Below are 24,934 nucleotides of genomic sequence, written 5' to 3' on the forward strand. Positions count from 1 at the left end.
AATTTTGTTTCGGCCGATGTTTCTCATATGCTTTCCTTTTAGAGAATTCGAACAATTGGCATAAATCTTGTACACCTTAGAAGCTGTTGATTTTAATTAAACATACCAGTTAAAATTAACATATCGCCTGGTCATTTATAAAGTTACCATCCACTGTCAGATCTTTAAGCCGCATTTTCATTTCGGCTGAAATTTCGCTATTGCTTTCCTTTTAGAGGATTCAAAGAGTTGGCATAAATCATATAGGCTTTATAAGCTTTAGATTTCAACTAAACACACCAGTTGAAATTAACACATCGCCTGGTAGTTTGACTTAATTTACCGTCGTCTGTCAGATCTTAGTTTTTAAAGTCGCTTTTCGTTTTGACAAAAAATTTCTCTTATACTTCTATATCCAGTGACAGGATACAAGGAGGAAGCATAAATCTTACATTTTTATTGCTGTATAAACGCAAGCTTCACAGACAACACAAATATACACTAATTAGTTAATTGAGTGTCCCTCCAGGTATCTGAAGTTGTGGAAAACAAAGAACGTTAGGCCGATATCTAGAGAAAGCTATGCTTTTCTGGTCATCAGTGGAAGATCTTTTGGTATGCAACATTGAAGAGGCCGTCGTGCAGAAGCACTGAAAAGAAGGTTGAAAAGCATAAAACCTTCTCTTACAACACATACGCACTAAGAATGGTGACCGGCGTCCCCCCCCCCCCAAAATATACCCCCTGAACAAAATATACGTTTTTTGGTACTTATGTCTTGTAGCCACCACAGTCAAGAAGTGAAGTTACTTACTTAGTTACTTTCTAAGACTAAGTAAGAGGGTATTTTCCACGGGGGTGGGGGTATTTTCCGGGTGGGTAAACGCCTAGAATCCTAAAAATTCACCATTAGTAAACTTTTGTAAACAGTATTCAAAGGTGTTTCATTTTTTCGGAATGTGTTTTAGGAAAACTTGAGAAGCTTCTGGTTTCAGTTAGACATCTTCAATCCACTGGCCCAATCCAAAAAAATTTAAGAGGGGAGGGGGCAAATTTGTATTTTTCATTTTTCAAAGAAAACAACAAAAAAGGCATTTTCAAAGAAACTATCCTAAACAGGTATTTTATAAAATCTAGAGGGGACATGTGCCCCCCTACCTGCCAAGCTGCCGCGTCTATGGCTGCCGAGCTTAATATATCGACTTCACTTGGGTCATATGACAGAATGTACCGTCGTGTGTCAGATCTTTGTTTTCAAAGTACCAAGGATAGCAAAAATGAAATCTGATTGGTTGAAACTGTTCATAAAATTTTTATAAAAATAGTAAGGAATTTAATTTTTGATATAATGAACTCCCTATGCAATTCTTAGTAGTAGCGAGTGCAAATTTGAAAAAAATGAAACATTACTACTACTACTACTGTTTTTGGCAGTCGATCATCCTTCATCAGTAAAACACGACCTCGCTTTGTTAACATTTGTTTCGTTATAGCCCTAGAAAGCAGAATCGAACTCAGTGAAGGTTTCGGCCTCTCTTGTGTCCGGGGCAAAATCTGGATTAGCCCCCCTTGTCTCCCAAAATTTTAGGGTCTATTTTTAATCATATTTCCATTTATTAACAAAATTTTCATGTTGACAAAATTTGAACATAAAAATTCCGCGAAAAACATTAAAATTAATTTAATTTGGTCTAGTTACTTTTTTCAAGGAATGGTTACGGAGATATGGTGAAAATGATGATTTCGAATTAAACTTGCCTATACTTACTACCAACTGCGCCCACTACTTTATTTTAATACAAAAAATTCGAAAATTAAACAATGATTATAACTCTTAGATTATTTATTTGAAATTTTGTGTCCCTGAAATTTCTGCGGCCTGGACAAATGTCCCTTCTGTTCCTCTCTAAAACCACCTCCGATCGAACGATTAATGAAGTGGTTCACCAGTAAAAACACTCTACAAAAAAGATTTCAAGAAAACCAAAAACTTCCGTCAAAATAACCAACATTAATTGAAAACCTACAGTCCATGAAACTTCTCGAATATTCACTTTCGTTCCCAAGATCATAAATCTTATTTACAATTTGTGTCATCTACCTAGCAGATGTTCTAACACGTCTCCTTTGGATTAGACCGATATAATGTCCAATATCCTTAATTTGAAAACCTGTTACCAGGTGGCCATCTGGTCACCCTGTCTTGACCCCCTTGCACTAATCCTGAACCCTAGTCCTCACCGCTTTCAATAGCTTCCACTATGGAATTCTGAAATTGCAGAGATTGGCCAGATATATTTTGATCCAATGATGCTCCTATTTGTCATCTGACACTAGCAACCTCTGATCCTAATCTTCTTCACAGGCACCTACCTATTGCGCCCCAATTGGAGAAACTAATATAGTAAAACTTTTAATCATCATGCCTAGGCAGTCATGTACGAAGAGGAGGGGATTATGAGCCCTACCATCTGAATCTGGAGCTTTTAAAAATTATTCCTGTTTCTGTTCTTATATTTGCCATTTAACTACTGTTTGTATTTTTCGAGTTGGTAGACCCTCCCCAGATACATTCCTATGTAGATGTCTGTGCCTAGGTCCCTCTTGAAAAACTTTCTTATCCCTCCCCTCCCTGCTGAATCTCGAGCTTACTCTGTTATTTCCTTGTACTTCCCATATAATTTATGTGGTTCGTGTTTCTTCAGTTTAACACCCCCGAACAAATTCCTATTGCTTACATGTCGTTTCCTAAATTACTACTACTGGTAACAACTCACCGCGGCTCCAATTCTTCTTGGATAATTTACTTACACACACCCTCCTTAAAGGCTTCGCTGTTCTCACCTTAATTTACATCCATTGGCAACAAGTGTACAACAAACAAGAATTCGGGGGCATACGACCCTCTTACCTCTTCATAGTTCCTCAATGTGCTCCATATTTTTCTATATTTTCATGCAAATGGTCCATCTGCTTCGTGATGTCCATAATGATTCTACCATTCACCTGTTTATACCTTTCTGATAACTTTTTTCCTTCGGAAACGAGACGCTCAAACTAGAAGGGGGCTAGTCTGACCATCCCTCCTTCATATACCTGAATATCTGAAAAAAAAATTTTCATATTTGAAAAAGTTACATGAAAATGCGTGTTCTTCTGTTACATAAAAATACACAACGAAGGCGATCTCTTAGACCACTTGGCCTGCCATAATATAAAGAAAAAACGACCAAAACTAGGACCTTTTAAGGCCAAAACATTTTCCGTAGTTGACTTCCTCACAGACTTCAGTCCTGCACCTGGCCCTGATTTCAAACAAAAGGAAAGTTTATATTTATGCTCAAATGTTCTAAAAATGAACATTTAATATGTTATAACAAGATATTCTTGGGTGCCCCCCCCCCCAAAAAAAAATAAAAAGACGCATGCAGCAGGGTGGCTGTATACACCAAAACATTATGAACAAAGCAAAAAAAAAAAATAATAAAAAACAAGGAGAGAAAAAATCTCAGATAAAGGAAGAAATAGGACTACGGCCAGTAGAAGAAAAAGACAAACTAAAACGATGCGGATATTTCGCCTTCATAAAATAAGGCGTTTTCAACGCTAAGAACAAAGATAAAATTGAAAATAATCTACACAACCTAAAAGTAAATAAAATCTAAAATTTAGAAATAAAAACAAAACAATATCTGTAAATAGAATTGATATTACTGTGATTGAGTACCACATAAGTTAATTGGAGGTACTTCAATAAGAAAACTGAAGCTACCAATCTCCCATAATAATAATAACTCAAAAGAAAAGAGAAAAAAACCTTATTTTAAACAAACCTAAGTAGGCTACACAGCCACCCGAATGCTCTCCAGAATAGAGCTAGGCACTTCTGGGTCTGAGAATCCAGACTTGTTTCCACTTTTATTCAAGCAGTAGTCTCAATTCACAAAAAAATAGGGGGAGGGAAATCAATTTTTCGAAATCTAGGAGAGGGGGAGAATTTAGGTGTATTTTTCCATTTTCAATGAAAATAACAATAAAGGCATTTTTTCAAGTCTCATGGGCAAATGCACCCCCCTCCCCTACAATCTGACATTCCTGTATGTAGGACAGCAAAATTATCAGCGCGACGAGTTTCACTATGAATGAATTGTGTCGACTGTTTGTATTCTGGGATTTATCAAATTGGCATCATGTAATTTCTTTAATCGGCATCAACTCCCTGCTAGCACGGAACTGGTACAGAATGGAGCAACAAAAACGGCACACTGAATACTAAATAAGGTTCGCGACGCTCCCATATTTAGCATAATGAAGTAAACAGAGACATGAAAGTATCTTCTTACATCTACAGAGAAGAACACAAGCTCATGAATGAAAACTAATTTGATCGTTTTTGAGCCATCTCTTTTCTGACCACAAAACAAAATTGTTCTGCTTGACTGCTCATTTAACTAATTAGTGTCTACTTTGGTTGGCTGCAAAACTTGCGTTTACATAGTAGTAAAAAAGTGCAAGATTTATGCTATATAATGCATAAATAAAAATGCGACTTAAATGCATAAATAAAAATGCTAAAACTTAAATAAATAAAAATGCTATATAAAAATATAAATTTTAATTAAATTTTATTTAATAAATTAAATTTATTAAATAAATTTTAATTTAATTAAGATTAAAATTTTTATTTAATTAAAATTAAAATTTTTATTTAATTAAATAAATTTTATTTATTAAATAAATAAAAATGCTATATAAAGATGCTAAAACTTAAATAAATAAATAAAAATGCTATATAATGCATAAATAAAAATGCGACTTTAATACCAAGGACATCAACAGTAAAATATTTCTTACCTCCTCCCTGACTGATCTTAGGTCTAATTATGCATGAAAATATTAAGTGGAAAATATTAAGTGGAAAAGAATATTAAGTGGAAACTTTCAGGGCATGATGAGGGGGATGTACAACTGACGAAAAAGCAATATGTGCATACTTCCTTATATGAAATTACTCCGTATATGAAAGGGGCTTTTCCTCTTCAACGCCCCGCTCTTTACGCTAAAGTTTGAATCTTTCCCTTAACTCTACCTCTTAAAACAGTAAAAACCTTTAGCGTAAAGAGCGGGGCGTTGAAGAGGAAAAGCCCCTTTCATATACGGAGTAATTTCATTTAAGGAAGTATGCGCATATTGCCTTTTCGTTCGTTGTACATCCCCCTCATCATGCCCTGAAAGTTTCCACTTAATATTCTTAAGCCATTCATAAAATTAAAAATCTTTGTTTCGATCTGAATGTTGCTATTTCTCATAATATCAGAAAAAAACGTTATAACCGAGATTACCGAAAAAAATGAATTTAGTTCATAGAAGATGTCTGCAGTATACTGATTCGCTGCAGTATTGAACTAGATCTCAAAGGGATTACACCTGTTTGAACTTTTGAATTGTTTGAACTTGATTTCTTAGCCATGAATTAATTCAGTGACTACAGAAATTGTGCAATCTGATACTTGAATTTATCACATGATCAGATTTTGGCGTTTTGAATTGAGAAAATTAGATACGATAGCCAAGTGTGGTGTGTAGAGAAAATTGGATATAATTTGATTGCGCGTTAATTACACTTTTTAGTGTAGAGAAGGATTAGCAGTTGGGCCGACCTCGCATAGTTTGGACTGATTGTTCACTTGGATACATTAGTGAGGCTCGGCCCTCACGGAAAGATAAGTTTCTTTCACTTTATAATCTTTCATTTACTAGGCATGAATCCTGCGAACATTAAAATCGGTGATTTATTCCTAGCCAAATTTGCGGGCTATCCTCTCTGGCCAATTCGAATCCTAGAGGTAATGACGACGAATACCGGAGACTGCAAATCTGCTGTTTTTTTGCTACCGCAAAAAGGGGCTGTTCCCTCTTCAACGCCCTCCTCTTTGCGCTAAAGTTTGACTCTTTCTCTCAACTCTAATTTTTAAATCAGTAAAAACTTTAGCGTAAAGAGCAGGGCGTTGAAGAGGGAACAGCCCCTTTCATATACGGGGTAATTTCTGTTCGTTTTAAGTTTTAATGTTGCTCCTTACTTTCAGTTAAAAAACTTGTTTGTTTTTTTTATTTAATTTCTGAACGTTTTTTAGTTAATCCATGTTTTGATATCGGCTCTCCGTAGATGAATAATTAAAGGGAGATTTGCATATTTATTAATTTGGCTAAATGGCTTTCCCATACTTTTGATCGAATGATTTCGAGAAAAAAGGAGGGGGAGGAGGCTCAGTTGCCCTCCAATTTTTCGGGTACTTAAAAAGGCAACTAGAACTTTTAGTTTTTTATGAACGTTTTCATTAGTAAAAGATATATGTAACTTACGAATTAGCTTACGTACCAAACTTCTATTTTCGTACGTTTTTATTATGTATATGAGAGGGTTCACCCACTCGTCAATACCTCGCTCTTTACACTAAAGCTTAAATTTTGTCCCCTGAATCACAAAGACCGTAGAATAAATAGTTGAAATTACTAAAAATGCTTTAGCGTAAAGACTGAGGTATTAGGAGGAGGTGAACCCCTTACATGCGTAATATTTTCTGTTCGTTTTAATTTTTAATGCTACTCCTTACTTTCAGTTGAAAAAAACTTTTGCATATTTATTTTTTCATTGTTTTTTTTTTAATAATGCTAGAAAATGCTGAGCCCCCTTTACGGAAATCTTCTTTCCCCATGACAAGTTCCTCCATGGAAAGTATCCCCCACATAACCCCCTCTTCTCAACCCCCCTCCCAACCAAAAAATCCCCCTGAAAACGTCTGTACATTCTCCAAAAAACATTACTATATGCAAACTCTGGTCAAAATTTGTAACTTGCAGCCCCTCCCACGGGGACTGCAGGGGAGTAAGTCGTCCCCAAAGACATAGTTATAAGGTTTTTCGACTATGCTGAATAAAATGGCTATCTCAGAATTTCGATCCGACGATTTTGGGAAGAAAATGAGCGTGGGAGGGGGCCTAGGTGACCTCCAATTTTTTTGGTCACTTACAAAGGGCACTAGAATCGGAACTTCCGTTTGAATGAGCCCTCTCGCAAAATTCTAGGACCACTGGGTCGATACGATCATCCCTGGAAAAAAAAACCAAAAACAACAACAAATAAACACGCATCCGTGATTTGTCTTCTGGCAAAAAATACAAAATTCCACATTTTTGTAGATAGGAGCTTGGAACTTGTACAGTTGGGTTCTCTGATACGCTGAATCTGATGGTGTGATTTTCATTAAGATTCTATGACTTAGGGGGTGTTTTCCCCTATTTTCTAAAATAGGACAAATTTTTTCAGGCTCGTAACTTCTGATGGGTAGGACTAAACTTGATGAAACTTATATATTTGAAATCAGCATTAAAATGCGATCCTTTTGATGTAACTATTGGTGTCAAAATTCCGTTGTTTAGAGTTTTGGTTACTATTGAGCCGGGTCGCTCCTTACTACAGTTCGTTACCACGAACTATTTGACTACTACTACTGCCACTAAAGCTTAGGCTACTACAATTAATTCTACTGCTACTACTGCTGCTATTAAAACTAAGGATATTAAAGCGAACATTTTGGGAAGTATAGAAACTGGTTGGAACTAATTCGAAAAACACTATGCCCACACAGGCTGTCGAGCGGCCGCATCAGAAATGCTTCATGAAGGGTTGATGGTATTAAGCTGAAACTTTCAGCGTGTTTTGAAGGGGATGGGGGAAGAAACCAAAGGCGCTATAAGCATACTGCTACTAATGCTGCTACAGCTATTGCTACTGCGCAAGCTAAGGGTATTAAGGTGAAGCTTTTAAGGAATATTTAGGTGGCCGTTAAACTAAATCAAAACAAGCTATGAAGATGTGGACTTTTAAAAAGGTGGCAAAGCAATATATGAAGAACAACTTAAATTAATTAAGTTAGATCTTTGAGGGTAAATTCTGGGGGATTTTGAACTATCCAGAAGACACTATGTGTATACCTTTAATTCAACCACTACAGTTACTTTAAATAATGAAGCTAAGGGTATTAAGGTGAAACTTTTAGGGAATATATAGGAAGAGTTTCAATTAAACGGAAAAAATGAATGCATATGGGTTTTCAAAAGGGCATACAAGCAATATCATAGGCAGAGCATCTCTATAATAGCTAGAAATATCAGTAAAACTTTTTAAGGATCTAATTTGACTCAAAATTAAAAGTTTTGGTGTCTTTTTTAAGAGTCAAAAGAGATTGAAGGCAAGTAGCCCTTCTCTCAAGCCCATTCATTTTCCATACATGTCCAGTCAAAACTTTGAGATAGCCATTTTGTTTAGCATAGTAGAACGGTCCATCAACTATGTATTTAGGGATAATGGACATGTCAGTCTCCCAAAATTATGCAATTGGCTCATTATGCCTTAAAAATAAATGTTGGTTTAAACTAAGACAAAAGACGTCATGTTTATGGTTGACAATAAAATACCTCAGCAATCTATCGAGAACGACTGGGGGCATTAAATCGAAACTTCCGGGGCCGCTACTATTACTACTTCTGCTCTTACAATTTAAATAAATAAAAAGAGTGTAAGTGTTTCCTGGTTGTCAAATAGCATGGATAGAATCTTTTGGGAATGATATTAAGTTTAGTTTTCTAGATCCACTTCAAAACTTATGAAATTAAATTTAAAAATACTGTTTGTGTCAGGATTAAAAATTGTTGAAAAAGTTTTTCCCACATCCAAATAGCAACTGAACTAACATTCACTGAACTAAGTACTGAACTAAAATTCATTCAGTGAACATCTGTATTTGCACTATACAATTTTAAGCCGGATTAACTCTGACAAGTAAATTCTTTGATATTTTTTCAATGAATTCGGAGTAATAGCATCATTTTTGCGAGTACTGTACAAAATTGGATGTGAATTATCTTGGGCGTTCGTTTATCTATTTTTTGAAAATTATAAACATTATTGAAAATAAGTATGGTTAAGAAAAGCGAGAAGCGATCAAGACAAAGTGATTTAGAGGATACAAAAGGATCCACGGAGTCGACTAATAATATCTCAAAGTTAGATAAAATCCTTGAAATAATCGAAGCAACTAAAAATGATGTCTTAGAAATAAAAATGGAAATCGTTGACATTAAATCTGGTTTTAGAGTCCCTAAAATCTCGCGTGGAAGATCTAGAATTAGCAAGAACGGCCCAAGAAAATGAATTATCTAGTATCAAGCAGGAAATATCGTGCTTAGAATTAGCTTCTAGAGTCCTTGTGTTAGAAAACATGAATAGAAGAAGGAATGTTATTATATGGAACATTAAAAGTGAATCTAAATGAAGGGCTAAAGACCATGTTGATACCTTACCTTCCCGCCTTGGATTTAATATCCGATTTGAGCTACTTGAGTTTACGGATAGATTTATCAAAATCCAGTTTGAGGATGATAAGACAAATTCTGTGTGCTTCAGGGAAACAAGAAATTACGTGAAAACCCGTTCGAAAGAGGAGTCGGAAGTGAATCCCCTTATATCTATTATGACAGATGATGTGACAGAAGGAGTTCGTGACATTCGCAATTCCCTTAGAATTAAACAAAAAGAATTTAAAGCAAAGGGGATTAGTGCTTGGATCCCCCCAGTGATCCCACCTGTATTATGCTTAATTGATAATGAAGAAAAAGTAAAGCTTAAGTGGTATAAAGTCCTGTAAGTGAAATACATGTATGAGAAATAGAAGAAGGAATGTTATTATATGGAACATTAAAAGTGATAGATAGATAGAATATAGATAGAATAGATAGAAACAGTCGCTTAGAATTTTCTTTAGTAGATTTATAGTTTATGATGAATATTTGTGATTTATTTATTGGATTTATGACTGTAGTTGGCCTATGATCTAGCTCATGTATCCATGTTAAATTGCGCAGGCCTTCATAGGATGATACGAATAAAGGCTGAAATAAATAAGAAGCCAAGAAGAGATTATGTTCTTCTTTTTTCCTTTTCTTTTTTGTTGCTGTTGTTATTCTTATTTCTATTTTATTTTTCATTGTTCTTATTTTTGAAATATTCGTCTTTTTCTTTTTTTCTTTACTTTTTTTTCTTTTTTTGTCTTTACATTGGCTCACTGACATGAGATGCGGAATTATCATTGAATTTTGATTATGGATGGTTTGAATATTTTTCAAGTCCCTGTTGGTAGGTTGGAGGAACTGGAAAAATATCCTCTTGACATAAGTAAATATTTTCATAAATTTTCGTCACAAGATCAAGATTTGTCACGTCCTTATATTGCATCTAAAAATAAATATTTATGTATTCATGATCTTCATTTTTTAAATAATCACATAAAGCGAATGTCAGTTTGGAATTGTGGAGGACTAAATACCAGCCTAATTTTTTTGCATGATTTTTTTAAGTATCTTCAACAGATGTGTTAGGAGTATGTGAAACATTCCTTGACGAAAATAATACATTTCAACATTATGAAAATTATCGATTTTTCGGTGTTAGTCGGAAAAAGATTAGGAGGGGATCGCTCCTTATTACAGTTCATTACCGCGAACTGTTTGAAAAGATAAATTGGCTTGATTGGTTGTGAAATTTTGAGCAGATAAAAAGAATGGACAGTTTTGAGTCACGTGTTTTTTATAATTGTTTCGTCTGTTTCTCTATGGTAATAGTGTTTGAGTATAACTTGCCATTTTTGGCTTTAGAAAGGGGATTAGTTACCAATTCGACGTCTAAAATACGGAGGTTAATCTTCAAATTTAGCTCAGAGGACGTTGAAAAAAAAAAAAAAAACAACTAAAAAATGTGCTTCGTGTTAAGATTTTTAGTAAAGTTCTAGTTTATGGGCTTTTCCCTATCTTGGAAAGGAGTTGAGTTAGGTGAATGAAAATCTTAGAAATGCAGTCAGAGCCTCAATGATCTCCATGAGAGCCTCAATGAGCCTCAATGATCTCATGATCATTGATCTCATGAGAGCCTCAATGATCTCAGAGCCTCAATGATCTCCTGGGAAGATGTTTTTAAGCACCTGGTTCTACTCCTTTTCATCCAATAGACGCTACCTTTGAAGACCTGTAACAATCTGCTGTATACAGAATAGATCTACTGCTACAATGAACTGCTAGATCTACTGCTAACTGCTAGCTACTGCTAACTACTAACTAACTAACTATCTAACTGCTACTGGGACAAAACTAACTACTAACTAACTGCTAACTACTAGATCTACTGCTCAAATGAAGAGTTCCATATAGTGTTCCATGCCGTATATCTTTGCTCAATCCTAATTATAAGATTTTAAATTCCAATAAATCTATTTCTTAAATTTAGGGAAAACCATGGGTATGGCTTAAAATGCTACTGAAATGATAGGTATTGCATTTTCACAAACTAAAGCCGATGAAAAAGAAATTAAAACTCAAAATGAAGTTCAAACATTTTTTGTCAGACCTGTTACGTATGCAATCTTATTTACCCTAGATATAAGAAAAGAATCGATACAATAACTTGATAATACATTGCCAGGGTAAATTTTTGGCCCTGGATTCATTCCTGAAATTTCTATTCGCTTAGCTCAACTATTTTCCATGTTAGAAAGAAACCCTAAACTAGAATTCTGGCAAATTCTGACCTGAAGTTCCGATTAACAATAATTTTGGCATCGTATCTCCGAAAACCAGAAGTTCCAAAGTATTTTGAGTAGGTCTACAGCCAAAACATTACAGGAACTAACATTGAACAATCATTTGGGAATATAGACTTACAGAGAATTGATTATATTAAAATATCGATTATATTATATTAAATTATCGATTTTATTAAAAACATTAGGTCAAAAGATATTTTGAATTACTGCTTGAGTTGTCAGTGAATTTTGAATTGTTGGAGAACCTTTTTGACAGAAGTGGGACTTGAATCCGATGATCCCAATATGACAGCATCTAGGGGGCTTACCTGATTTGAACCCCCCTCTGATTTTCGTCTGACTTGTACAAAAGCAACAAAGATACATATAAACACATTTTTGTTGTATATTGAAAGTTTTCTTTGTCCCCTCCTGAACGAAAATAAACCCCCACCCGTTGAATACCAGATCAAAGCCAGGACCACCGTCCTGGCTTCCACTGTCCCCCAATTTTTGGTTTCCCGGATTTATTCGATAGAAAATTGGATACTTACGTTTTATAGCGATCACAGGGAAGAAGTGAAGTTAGGCTCATCCTGATGAAATATACCAAAATATAATGAAAATACAATACTTTAGTAACAACTTTTTTGAAACTACAACAGTGAATTATAGAAACCAAGGCTGCCCAGAACGCATTACATTAAATACCTCACCTAACCACCTCTATATATTATATTTTTCATTAAAATGTACCTGCATAGTACTTTATATCGATCAGGCTAAGCTGATTATCTCCGAGTGGTCACAAAAAACCGGTTTCATTACACATCAAGAACAAAGTGTGTTCGCTATAACACGTAAGTACCGAAATTAGGCTCTCCAGACGTTTTTACGTTTGTAAATGCACGACCATTAACCCGATCGTCTTTCGAAAAAACTGAGGGGGTAGGCCTATTGGAAGCACCGTTTGAATCTGCCTAGACGCTCAGCAGTAGCTTTCAAATGTTGACATATTTCGGTGAAATACTACTCTGAAATTAGAACTATTTCTTTCGGGAGGAAAAGGTTAGGCGAACAGTAAGACGCGTTATCTAAAACTAAAGTTCGAGTTTTGTTCCAGTTCTTTAAGAATTAAATAAAAAAAAGTTTTTTAACTGAAAGTAAGGAGCGATATTAAAACATAAAACGAAACAAAAATTACTCCGTATATGAAAGGGAGTGTTCCCTCCTCAACGCCTCGCTCTTTACGCTAAAGTTTGACTCTTTCTCTCAACTCTACTTTTTTTAAACAGTAAATTTTCCAAAATAAGGCCAATTTTTTCCGGCTGGTAACTTTTCATATGTAAGACTAAATTTAATGAAACTTATATATTTAAAAACAGCATAAAAATCCAATTCTTTTGATGTATCTATTAGTATCAAAATCCCATTTTTTAAAGTTTCGTTTACTATTGAGCCGCTCCTTACTACAGTTCGTTACCACGAACTGTTTGAAGAAAAGGCAAAATTCCACATTTTTGGAGATAGGAGTTTGAAACTTCTACTGTAGGGTTCTCTAATACGCTGAATCTGATGGTGCGACTTTGAAGGGGTTTCCTCCTATTTTATAAAATAAGGCAAATTTTCTCAGGCTCGTAACTTTCAATGGGTAAGTCTAAACTTAATTAAACTTATATATTTGAGATCAGCATTTAAATACGATTTTTGATGTAACTGTTTTTTATAAAAAAATCCGTTTTTTAGAGTTTCGGTTACTACTGAGCCGGGTCGCTCCTTACTACAGTTCGTTACCACGAACTGTTTGATGACCCCTGAATCGCAAAGGCCGTTTCATTAGAATAAATAGCTCTTTTAAAAGTACTAAAAAACAATAGCGTAAAGAGCGAGGTATTGATGAGGGAGTGAACCCCTCATATACGTAATAATTTCTGTTTGTTTTACGTTTTGTTGTTATTCTTTGGTTTCAGTTGAAAAAAGTTGTTTTTTTAATTTCTGATCGTTTTTTAAATAATGCTGAGAAATCCGGCTTTTTCGACTATGCTGAACGAAATGGCTATATCAAGATTATGACCCGGTGACTTTGAGAAAAAATGATCGTGGGAGGGGGCCTAGTTGCCCTCAAATTTCTTTGGTCATTGAACAAGGCACTAGAACTTTTAATTTCCGTTCGAATGAGTCCTCTTGCAACATTCTAGGACGACTGGGTCGATACGATCACCCCTGGAAAAAAACACTAAGAACATAAAACAAACACGCATCTGTGATCTTTCTTGTGGCAAAAAATTACAACATTCCACATTTATGCAGACAGGAGATTGAAAATTCTAAAGTAGTGTTCTCTGATACAATGAATTTGATGGTGTGATTTTCATTAAGATTGTATGCCTATCAGGAGGTTTTTGCCCCTTTTTTCAAAAATGAGGCAAATTTTCTCAGGCTCGTTACTTTTGATGAGTTGGACCAAACTTGATGAAACTTATATATTTAAAATTAGCTTAAAAATTCCTTTTCATTTATCTATTGACATCAAAATTTCATTCATTAGAGTTTCGGTTACTATTGAGTCGGGTTGCTCCTTACTTGCAAACAAAACACAAAACAAGATTGTGGGATTCTATTGTTGGTGACTTGGGCCTGGAATCCCCTCTGAGTGGACGTCTGATACGCTATCACAGGGATGTTAATAGGTAGAGGGAGAGCAAGATTCTCTTCCCGAAATTTTGAAAATTTTCTGTTTTTTAGTATTTTCATTGAAAAACATTCTTTTACATAATTTTTTTGAAAAAATGGAAATGTCAAAATTGCCCCCTATATTTCGAAAAATATGTTTTGCCCCCTCCCCTTCATTTTTGTGATTTTACGCCATTTGCTGTTGTTAAGCCATTAGTTAATAATTACCCTATAGTGCAAGAATATTGTTTTGAATTGGGGGAATGAACTATCCGCAAGATGTCATCTGGAAGCTTCCAAATAACTCTGAAAACTTTCAGCGATTTTCCTTTCGTTTCTATTACACATACAAGTACTTTAATTGATTGAATTGAGTGCATTCACATAACCAGTTTTTGTCATTTAAATTTGGCTCAAAGAAACCGAAAATCGGCTATAATCGTGATCATGAAAATGCGCATTTTACATATCAGACCAGAGCAAGTTCTGTTCCTATAAATAGAGAACTGTTTCACTTATTTTTAATTGACTGTTATTATTCTTCCTTTTAAGAAATGGAAGTCAACCTAAATTAGATAAATTTAGGCTAATGTTACATGTAATTAATCCTAGACAGCTGCGCCAGGGGGGACTGGAGGTTTAGACCCTTAGGTCTAACCCTCAAACATTTTATTCGAAATCAACCTAAATTGTAAAAATTTAATCTAATTTTGTACGACAACAGTTACAGACAGTCATCAAGTGGAGAGGAGGAGGGCCTTTGGACTCAAACCTCCCCCAAATTTAAATGGTTTGATGTGTATTTAAATGTTTCTAATTTATTCATAATCCACTTTTTTCTTACCCTCTCCCCTCCTCTGAAGTGTCATCCCCCTTCATTATAAATTCCTGTGTTTGGACCTGATGGGTTAGACGAGCAATAATTTCAATTACCGAAACAAGAAGTAGAAAAAGAGGCATATCTGTCGTCTAATCAAACAGTTCGTGATAACGAACTAGTAAGAAGCGACCCGGCTCAATATTAACCAAGACTCTAAAAAATGGAATTTTGATACCAATAGCTATATCAACAGAATCGCATTTTAATGCTGATTTTAAATATATAAGTTTCATCAAGTTCAATCTTACCCATCAAAAGTTACGAGCCTGAGAAAATTTGCCTTATTTTAGAAAATAGGGAGAAACAACCCCTAAAAGTCATGGAATCTTAATGAAAGTCACACCATCAGATTCAAGCTTCTATCTACAAAAATGAGGAATTTTGTATTTTTGCCAGGAGCCAGATCACGGATGCATGTTTGTTAGTTTTTTTTTTTTTTTTTTTTTTTTTTTTTTGTATTTTGTTTTTTTCCCAGGGGTGATCGTATCGACCCAATGGTCCTAGAATCTTGCGAGAGGACTCATTATAACGGCATTTAAATGTTTTATTGCCCTTTTTAAGAGACCAAAAAAATTGGAGGGCACCTAGGCCCCCTCCCACGCTAATTATTTTCCCAAAGTCACCGAATAAAAATTCTGAGATAGCCATTTTATTCATCGTAGTCAAGAAACCTTATAACTATGTCTTTGGGGACGACTTACTCCCCCACAGTCGACATGGGAGGGACCACAAGTTACAAACTTTTACCAGTGCTTACATATAGTAATGGTTATTTGGAAGTGTACAGACGTTTTCTGGGGGATTTTTAGGTTGGGAGGGGGGTTGAGAAGAGGGGATATGTTGGAGGAACTTTCCTTAGAGGAATTTTTCATAGGGAAGAAAAGTTTCAAAGGGAGCGCAGGATTCTCTAGCATTATGTAAAAAAAAACAATGAAAAAATAAATATGAAAAGTTTTTTCATCTGAAAGTAAGGAGAAGCATTAAAACTTAAAACGAACAGAAATTATTACGCATATGATGGGCTCACCTTTTCCTAATACCTCGCTCTTTACGCTAAAGCATTTTTAGTAATTTCAACTATTTATTCTACGGCTTTTGTGATTCAGGGGCCATTCTTAAGAAATTCAAGCTTTAGTGTAAAGAGCGAGGTACTGACGATGGGGTGAACTCCTTCATATACGTAATAAAAACATGAGAGTACAGAAGTTCGTTACGTAAGCTAATTTGTAAGCTACGTATATCTTTTACTAATAAAAAAATTCGTAAAAATTAAAAGTTCTAGCTGCCTTTTTAAGTAACCAAAAATCGGAGGGCAACTAAGCCTCCTCCCCCGCTCCTTTCTTTCTCAAAATCATTCGATCAAAACAATGAGAAAGCCAAGTAGCCAAAAAAATATGCAAATTTCGTTTTAATTATTCATCTGCGGAGGGCCAAAATCAAAACATGCATTGATTCAAAAATGTTTCGAAATTAAATAAAAAAAACAAGTTTTTTTAAACAAGTTACAGAAAGTCATCAAGTGGAGGGGAGGAGGGCCTCTGGACTCATTCCCCCCAAATTTAAATGGTTTGATGTGTATTTGAATGTTTCTAATTTATTCGTATTTCAATCCATTCTTTGATTTTTTTTACCCCCCCTCCCCCTCGAAGTGCCACCCTCTTCAATATAAATTCCTGTGTTTGGACCGGATGGGTTAGACGAGCCGTAATATCAATCACCGAAACAAGAAATAGAAAAGGAGGCGCATCTGTCGTGTAATCTTGGAAAGAATTGGCACTTGCGCAGGATTTTTATTTTTATAGTGAGGTGCCGGTGGCCTGAAACGGTTCCTGAAAACGTTTTGCGTTGGATGCGTCAAAAATCTGTATAATCAAACCGAAAATGAAGTTAAACAAGCCTATCGAAATTAAATAGGACTAAACCAATAAAAAATATTATAATTGATACATAAGCCTGAGGGCTACTATTAATGAAGACAAATATTAGCCTTAACTAGTTCCCTATACCAAATACGCAATATGCAGACCATTAATTAGTTTTTCTTTCTTGCTCCCTAGTTTTACAAAAAACTTTTTGTTCTTTTTATGTCTAGAATACATTGTTTAATAAAATATTCTGCTTTTTTTAATTATCTGCTTATTTATAGCAGGGGTATCATCAGTCCTTGGTAACGAACTCTAAGGAAGGACTCAGCCCAATAGTAACAGAAACTTAAAATGGGAATTTGGTACTTATGTATTATACGAGAAACACTCAAGCATTTGGATCGCAAAGATCAGATAAACACTTGGGAATTTGGATCGCGAAGATCAGATAGGTTAATAGCCGGTCAGTTTGCAATGCATAGTGATAGAATATAGTGTCTCACCATGGATGTATTTTAGTGGAGGTTCCCAACCGAGGAGCAGAAACTTTACTCCAACAAATTAAACTTCATATATAGCCTGGATCAACAATCATTTCAGATTGTTGGAGGGGCTACAACACTGCTGATCTGGAACAAGCAGGTTTCCACATTCGAGCGTGAAGCGCATAAAGAATTTTGTCGACCCAGAAACCGGCGCATCTACCTAAAAAATGGAGAGAATGTTCCGAGCAGAGAAAGGGAGAGAGAGAGGTTCCGCAAAGTTGAGATTCAAAGAGTAGAGAGAGGCTTCACAAAGTGGAGGAATAAACGGCACCGAGGTACATCCTGCCATCATTTAAAATCTTACTTAGCAGGGTACATGTGGCGGGCGGCAGTAAGTGCAGAAGGCAGAACTTATTTCAACGCGATTCTTAAGGGCATTTTTGCGTTCTGGGCACATAATTCTAAGTTGTAGTTTTCACAATTTCGCTAATAAAGTATTATATTTTCATCATATTTTGTTTTATTTCATTAGTAATAACCAAACTTCACTTCTCGAGTGTTTCTCGTATAATACATAAATTCCGGGAATTTTGATAACAATAGATACATCAAAAGAATTGCCTTTTTGTGCTGATTTCAAATATATTCAATTCATTAAGTTTAATCTTACCCCTCACAGGTTACGAGCCCGAGAAAATTTACCCAATATTCAAAAGTGGGGTAAATACCTGCAAAAAAAAAATAATCACCTTATCAGATTCAGTCTATCAGAGAATCCTAATATAACAGTTTGAAGTTCCTGTCTACAAAAATGTGGAATTTTGTATGTTTTGCCAGAAGAAAGATAACAGATGCGTATCCGTTTTTTTTCTCTCTCAGGAATGATCGTATCGTACCAATGGTCCTAAAAGATCGGGAGAGGGATCATTTGAAGAAAAATCGAAGTTTTAGTTCCCATTTTAAGTGACCAAAAAGGATTAGAGGGCAGCTAGTCCTTCCTCCCTCGCCCCTTTTCCCCCAAAGACATCCGAGCAAAGTTTTGAGATGGTCACTTGATTCTCCATAGTTAGAGATCCAATAACTGTGCCTTTGAGGATGACATGACCCCCCATAGTCCCCAGGAAACGGAATGTAAGCTACGTAATTTCCTCACTGTTCACACATTGCATTTGTTGTTGGGAAATATGCGGACATTTTTTGGGTGGGAAGGGGGTATTTTTCACGAGGGAATTTTTTGTATGGAGGAAAGTTTCCAGGGGATATTTTATACGGGTGAAGGGGGCTCCCTCGCGTGATTTGAAAGAATGGTCAGAAATTAAATTGATAAAAAAAATTTCGGGTCAAAGAAAGGAGCAACATTAAAACTTAAAACCAACAGAAATTATTCGGTATACGAGGGAAGCAGCTCCTTCTTCGACCCTGCTTTTTACGCTAAAGTTTGACTATTTATCACTATATTCTAAGAAAGACTGTCAAACAGTTAGTGGTAATAAGTAAGGGGCGAGTCGGCTCAATAGTAACCGAAACTTCGGAATCTTGGAATTTTGAAAATGGAAATTTCAAGATTCCATTTCGAAAAAATGGAATGGAATTTCGATACGCTGAATCAGATTCAGCGTATCAGAGAGCCCTGCTGTAGAGGTTTCAAGTTCCCATCTGCTGAAATGTGGTACTTTGTATTTTTTTTTTTTGCCAAAAGAAAGATGACGGACGTGTTTTTTTTCCAGAGGTGATCAAATCGAATCTATGGTCCTAAAATATCGAGATAGGGTTCGTTCGAACGGAAATTAAAAGTTCTAGGACCTTTTGAATTTTCCGGGAAAATTATTACACTTTTAGAATTGTCTAGAGGATCTATCTGTATGGGGATTTTCCGCTGGAGAAATTTTTCATGGGGGAAATTTTTCCCCGAGAGAAAATCTTCATGGGGAATTTTCCACTGTAGAAATACTTCATGGGGGGATTTTCTGCGGGGGAAATTCTTCATGGGGAATTTTCTGCGGGAGAATTTCTCCACAGGAACAACAAGAAATTAATTAAGAACAACAAGTTTTATCGATTGAAAGTAAGAAGCAACATTAAAACCTAAAACAAATAGAAATTATTACTCGAGGGAGGATGCCTCCTCCTCAATACCCCACTCTTTACGCTAAAGTATGACTTTTTGTCCCATTCTCTAAGATCGACTCCTGAAACATAAGGGCCGATTAAATAGAACAAAATTTTTTTTTTTTTTTGTTTTTTTTTTAAGCACTAAAAACCTTAGCGTGAAGAGCGACATATTGAGAAAGCGGCAACCCTCTCATATGCACAATAATTTCTGTTCGTTTTAAATTTTAATGTTGCTCCTGGGTTCCAGATGATAAAGTTTGTTTTTTTACTCAATCAACCACAAGGGCTGTTGAATTTGAATGAGAAGTGTTCTTAAAGAATTTTGACAAAAAGTAAAACTTAAGCGTATAGAGCGAGGGTTGAGGAAGGGGCAGCCCCACTTATATCCGAAATAATTTCTGTTCGTTTTAAGTTTTAATGTTGTTCCTTACATTTAGTTGAGAAAACTTGTTTTTTCTTTAATTTAATAGGTAGCAATTTAATTTGTAATAATTTTCCGAAATTTTCATGACAATTGTTTCAAAATTTAAAAAAAAATGTCCTGGAAAATTCTTTAGAATACTTTGAAGGACCCCGCTCCCTCTGATACCTTTATCTTAGTTTGCAGATATGAACAGGATCATTGAAATTCTTTAGAATACTTTTAAGGACCCCGCTCCCTCTGATACCCTTATCCTAGTTTGCAGGTATGAACAGGATCATGGAAATTCTTTAAAATACTTTTAAGGACCCCGCTCCCTCTGACACCCTTATCTTAGTTTGCAGGTATGAACAGGATCAAGGAAAGTAGCATATGAACTTATGTGGAAGTCACGTCTTTCTCTTTTTTTCAGTGTTTTAATTTACATTTCTTTTTTACAGGGAATAACGCCGATTCGTCCCATTGCCTGCCGACCTTCCCCTTCAACTTCTTCTCCAATTAGTCAGAATCGAATATATTCTTCCTCATTGAAGACAACGCCCATTGCGGGAAGACATAATATGACTGTGCCTTGTGGTAAGTTGTAGCCGCAGAGAATTCTCTGTGTACTTTGTAGTATAGATTGCATATCATTTAGTTTTCTTTTCTTTCACTTGATGGTTCATGTTTTCTCCCCATATCCCCCTCTCTCTTTCTTTCTCTTTCTCTCTCTTTCTGTTATACTCTGGATATACCGTTATATCTCTATTATACAGGGTCTCCCTACAGTTGATACGCATTCCAATGGCAAGTTCACTTCGATTCGAGCTGTGACATTTGAAATCTGTGGCTCTAAACTCAATTTTGGAAAGAATGGAACCATGTCACAGGAAAACGATCGCTCTCAGAAAGCTCGGGAAAGCCTCTTTTGCATAAAAACTTTGCTAAAAAAAAAAGATTGGGTTATACTAATCCAATTCCACCAGAGACGATCTCAGTGTCAGAAGATGGGAGCTGTAGTTTGGCGGAAGTCTCGGGATATTATGGGATATTGCTAGGAAATAGGAATACAAGCACTATTGGGAGTTTCGTGGGAGGATAATCGCTATTTTCTTTGCTTGCAGTAAAACTGCAAGTCCTAAGCTGAATGAGCCAATAATAATAAGTATGCAGAGAGAGTAAAAAGTTAAACATCCAAGGCACGCACTGTAGAGGATGGGTCCACCCATTTTTCCCTCAAAATCTCTACAAAGTTTTACGACTTTTTTATTAATTTTTCTTTGTTTCCCACATAACTCACCAATTCTTTTTTTTTTTGGTTTTGTATCCCCCATCACCCTGATTGAATTCCTACGTGTGGACTTGATATTTCCCCTAGCTCACTTTATTGAAAACACGTTCAAGTAAAAGCTATTACAATTCAAAGTGAGCAAATTATAGAAAAGCAATAGCGAATCCTTGTCAGGTGACCTCTCCCCCCAACAAAAATTTGGTGTCCTCTCGTTCTGTTCCCCCAGCCTACAAAACTGTCCCTAAAAGTTTCAACGATCCCCAACCGGAGGGAAAAGAGTGTAAACTTACTAAATTTTCTGCTTTGCAAAAACTCATTCATAAAGAAATAATACCCCCCCCCCTCCCTTCTTGTGTAGATTATTGAAGATCTTTCGATGAATTCTCTGATATGCTGAATCTGATGGTGTGATTTTCATTAGGATTGCTTGACTTACACGGTTGTTCCACCTTCCTTTAAAATCAGGCAAATTTACTCAGGCTCGTAGTTTTTGGTAGGTAACATTAATAGTTAATGAATTATATATATTTTAAATCAACGTAAAATGCCAATTCTTTTGATGTATCTCTTGCTATCAAAATTTCATTTTTTTTAGAGTTTCGGTTACTATCAGTCTGAGTCGTTTCTTCTATACAGTTCGTTACCACGAACTGTCAGGAAGATCTAGCGACTGGCAACTGAAGAGCTGATTCAACGCCCAGTGCGCCATCACTGGCTCCGGAGAGTCTTTATCCTTTTTATTTTGAATATCTGTGTTTTTTCGAGGTGGCTATCGCCTTAATTTTTGGAACTATTTTCTTATTTTTGCTTTCTAAATATTTCTGTTTCCAAGGTACGATATAATCTGATCGCGAATAGCCATCATTATTGTTCTTGTTGTTCATTTACTGGTTTTGGCTTCCTGTCTTACAGAGCTCAGCTCTAGTATGGATCTATGCGAGGTGACTGTGGTTTGTTACCCTGTTTTATCAATTTCTTTTAAAAAAAAGTAAGTCCCAATTATTCAGAGTATAGAAAGCTGATATGACTATATTGGTCAAAATCTATTTTTTGTGCTGTGAATTCAGAAGGCCATTAACTTCATATTAAGACATAAATGATTCTTCGTTGTAATTCTTCGTATTCTTCATTGTAAAAACAGCATTAGTATTAGTTATTCCTTTTCCAAATCTCTATCACCTTTCTCAGTACATACATAATTTTCTATGCTAAGAGCTGAGTATATTTTCTACTCTGAGCATAATTTTCTATGCTAAGAGTTGTGTTAAGCGTAACCTTTCACTTAGAGCAAATCTCCTTTCAACTACTTGGCGAATGTATCAACATACACCTAATCAAACAGTTCGTGGTAACGAACTGTAAGTAAGGAGCGACCCGGCTAAATAATAACCGAAATTATAAAAAGCGGAATTTTGATACCAATAAATATATAAAAAGAATCGAGTTATTATGCTGGTTTCAAATATGTGAGTTTCATTAAATTTACCCATCAGAGGCTACGAGCCTCAAAAAATTTACCAAATTTTCAAAAAAAGGGGGAAAGACCCCCAGAAAGTAATAGAATGCTAATGAAAATCACACCATCAGATTTAGCGTATCAGAGAACGCAGTTGTAGAGGTTTCAAGCTCCTATCTGCAAAAATTTTTGGAATTTTGTTTTTTTTGCCAGAAGAAAGATCACGGATGCGTGTTTATTTATTTGTTTTTTTTTCCCAGGGGTGATGGTATCAACCCAGTGGTTCTAGAATATAGGGAGATGGCTCATAAAACTGAGATTAAAAGTTCTAGTGGCCTTTTTAAGCGACCAGAAAGATTGGAGGGCAACTAGGCCCCCTCCCACACTCTTTTTGGCTCAGCATAGTTGAAAGGACGAATAACTTCGCCTTTGAACATATCATGACCCGCCACAGCCCCTGGGGCAAGGGTTTTAAGTTTCAAAATTTTCCAATGTTTACGTGTATTTGTTGTTGGGAAGCATGTATATGTTTTTTTTAGGGGGGGGGCAAATTTTCTGTTGGTGGGATTTTCGACGTGGATAATTTTCCATGTGGACGGAAGTTTCGGGGGGGGGGTGCATTTTTCACGAGAAATTTTACGCTGGGGGAGTTTACCAGAATTCCTATACGAAATTCTTCGTATGTCTTGCTTTCTCTTTGCCTACTCGATTTTACACTTGGAGATATTAAGGGTAATTGTCGGAGTTAAATTATCATCAAGATTGAATTGTCTAGACAATAAATCCAGAGGGAGGGGCGATTTCTCTGTGGAGTTGTAGCCAGATGTCCTGGCATTGATTTAATTCTTTTACTTTGCAAAATAATGTCTGTTCTTTTGGGTTTCATTTATTTTTGATTTGTGGTAATTTTACGCTTGGTAGATTATTTTGGTATTTTTGGTATTTTTTTCGCTCATGTTTAGTTTAATGGAGTTCTTTACTCTTATTGCGAAAACTTATTTTTTGGGAACCTTTTTTTAAATAAATGACAAAAAGAAATAGATTGATTTCAAATAATATCTTGAATAATAGACTCGAAGAATAGTGTATTTTTTTTTTTACATTACATATTTCTTTGCAAGGTTAAAGATATTTATCTCTACTTGTTTCATAAAACATTCAGGTTTAAAAATTAAAGAAAAGGGGTTGACCACTTTAAGAAACCATATACACCGTGTGGTGCTTCCCAGGCCTAGCGAAACTGAGCAGCACGCATAGACGATTTAAATTGTTGAAGCGCGCGGAATACCCATGCAACCTGGGGATATCCTATGGCGCCTAAATAAAATCTGTTTTTTATTTAGTCTCTTCAAAAGAGTCTAGATGAGTCCTTTACCTAAAGGCTGTCATCCATTTTTAACCCTTTCAGACCTGAACCAAGAAGGAGTTGCGTAAAAATTCTGAAAATAGCAGAGAGTGATCCTGGAGGTTCAACTAGAACAGGTTTATTTTTTTTAAATTTTTATTTCATTCCATATCCAAAATGTGAATGGTTACCATATGGTCACGTCAGGTATATACAGATACTATTTTAGGTGAAAATTTGTGAAACAGTTGCGATCTGAGTTCAAACACAGTCGAACTTTGCACTTCGAACACATGATTCGACTGGTTCCACCCCTAACGCACTTCTCATAGCGACACCTTCCCTTTTCAGTCGTATCCGGAAAATGCGAGGTCTGGTCAAACCTCTCTGATTCCGAAGGCATCCCGTCTTGCGAGGTAGTCGTATTGCGCATGGTCACTGATAAGGATGGTCTTCCAACTCGAGGACTTTGAGATACGCCAGTAAGAACCAACCCACGAGCAATGTCCATTTTGAAGTACAGCAGAGACATGTGTTGAACATTGATCTGCTTACACTGTCGGCGGTGTATCAGCCAGGCGTTGTTCACAGCCATGTCAAAGAAGTAGTACACAATCCTCATATACCATTTCTTAGAGCGAATGTCAGTCCTGTAAAGTTCCAGGAACATGTCAGCAAGATCTACGCCCCCCATTGATTTGTTGTAGTCACGGACGATTCGGGGGCGATCAACTTCGACGTATTTCCGTGTTGTGCCATCCCATCTCTGACACTTATCAATTGGGGTGACTGCACAGTATGAAGAAGCCAAATGG

The 24,934-nt window shown here is 35.9% G+C and overlaps 1 protein-coding gene and 1 long non-coding RNA gene across 2 annotated transcripts in view; one reads left to right on the forward strand and one right to left on the reverse strand.

Moving 5' to 3' along the window:
- The window catches only part of LOC136030522 (leucine zipper putative tumor suppressor 2 homolog), a 179,960-nt gene that overhangs the window by 23,433 nt on the left and 131,593 nt on the right, over window positions 1–24,934 (forward strand). The window contains exon 3 of the mRNA XM_065709548.1: window positions 20,489–20,624. Within this exon, the coding sequence (XP_065565620.1) occupies window positions 20,489–20,624 (136 nt within the window). The remainder of the gene's footprint in view (window positions 1–20,488; window positions 20,625–24,934) is intronic.
- LOC136030521 (uncharacterized) lies at window positions 415–8,808 on the reverse strand. The gene is made up of 3 exons (XR_010618323.1): window positions 8,668–8,808; window positions 2,891–3,083; window positions 415–629 (listed from the first exon to the last, which is right to left on the reverse strand). It is a non-coding gene; the product is annotated as an uncharacterized LOC136030521 (long non-coding RNA).

Source organism: Artemia franciscana, chromosome 8, assembly GCF_032884065.1.
Source record: "Artemia franciscana chromosome 8, ASM3288406v1, whole genome shotgun sequence".
Lineage (NCBI taxonomy): Eukaryota > Metazoa > Arthropoda > Branchiopoda > Anostraca > Artemiidae > Artemia > Artemia franciscana.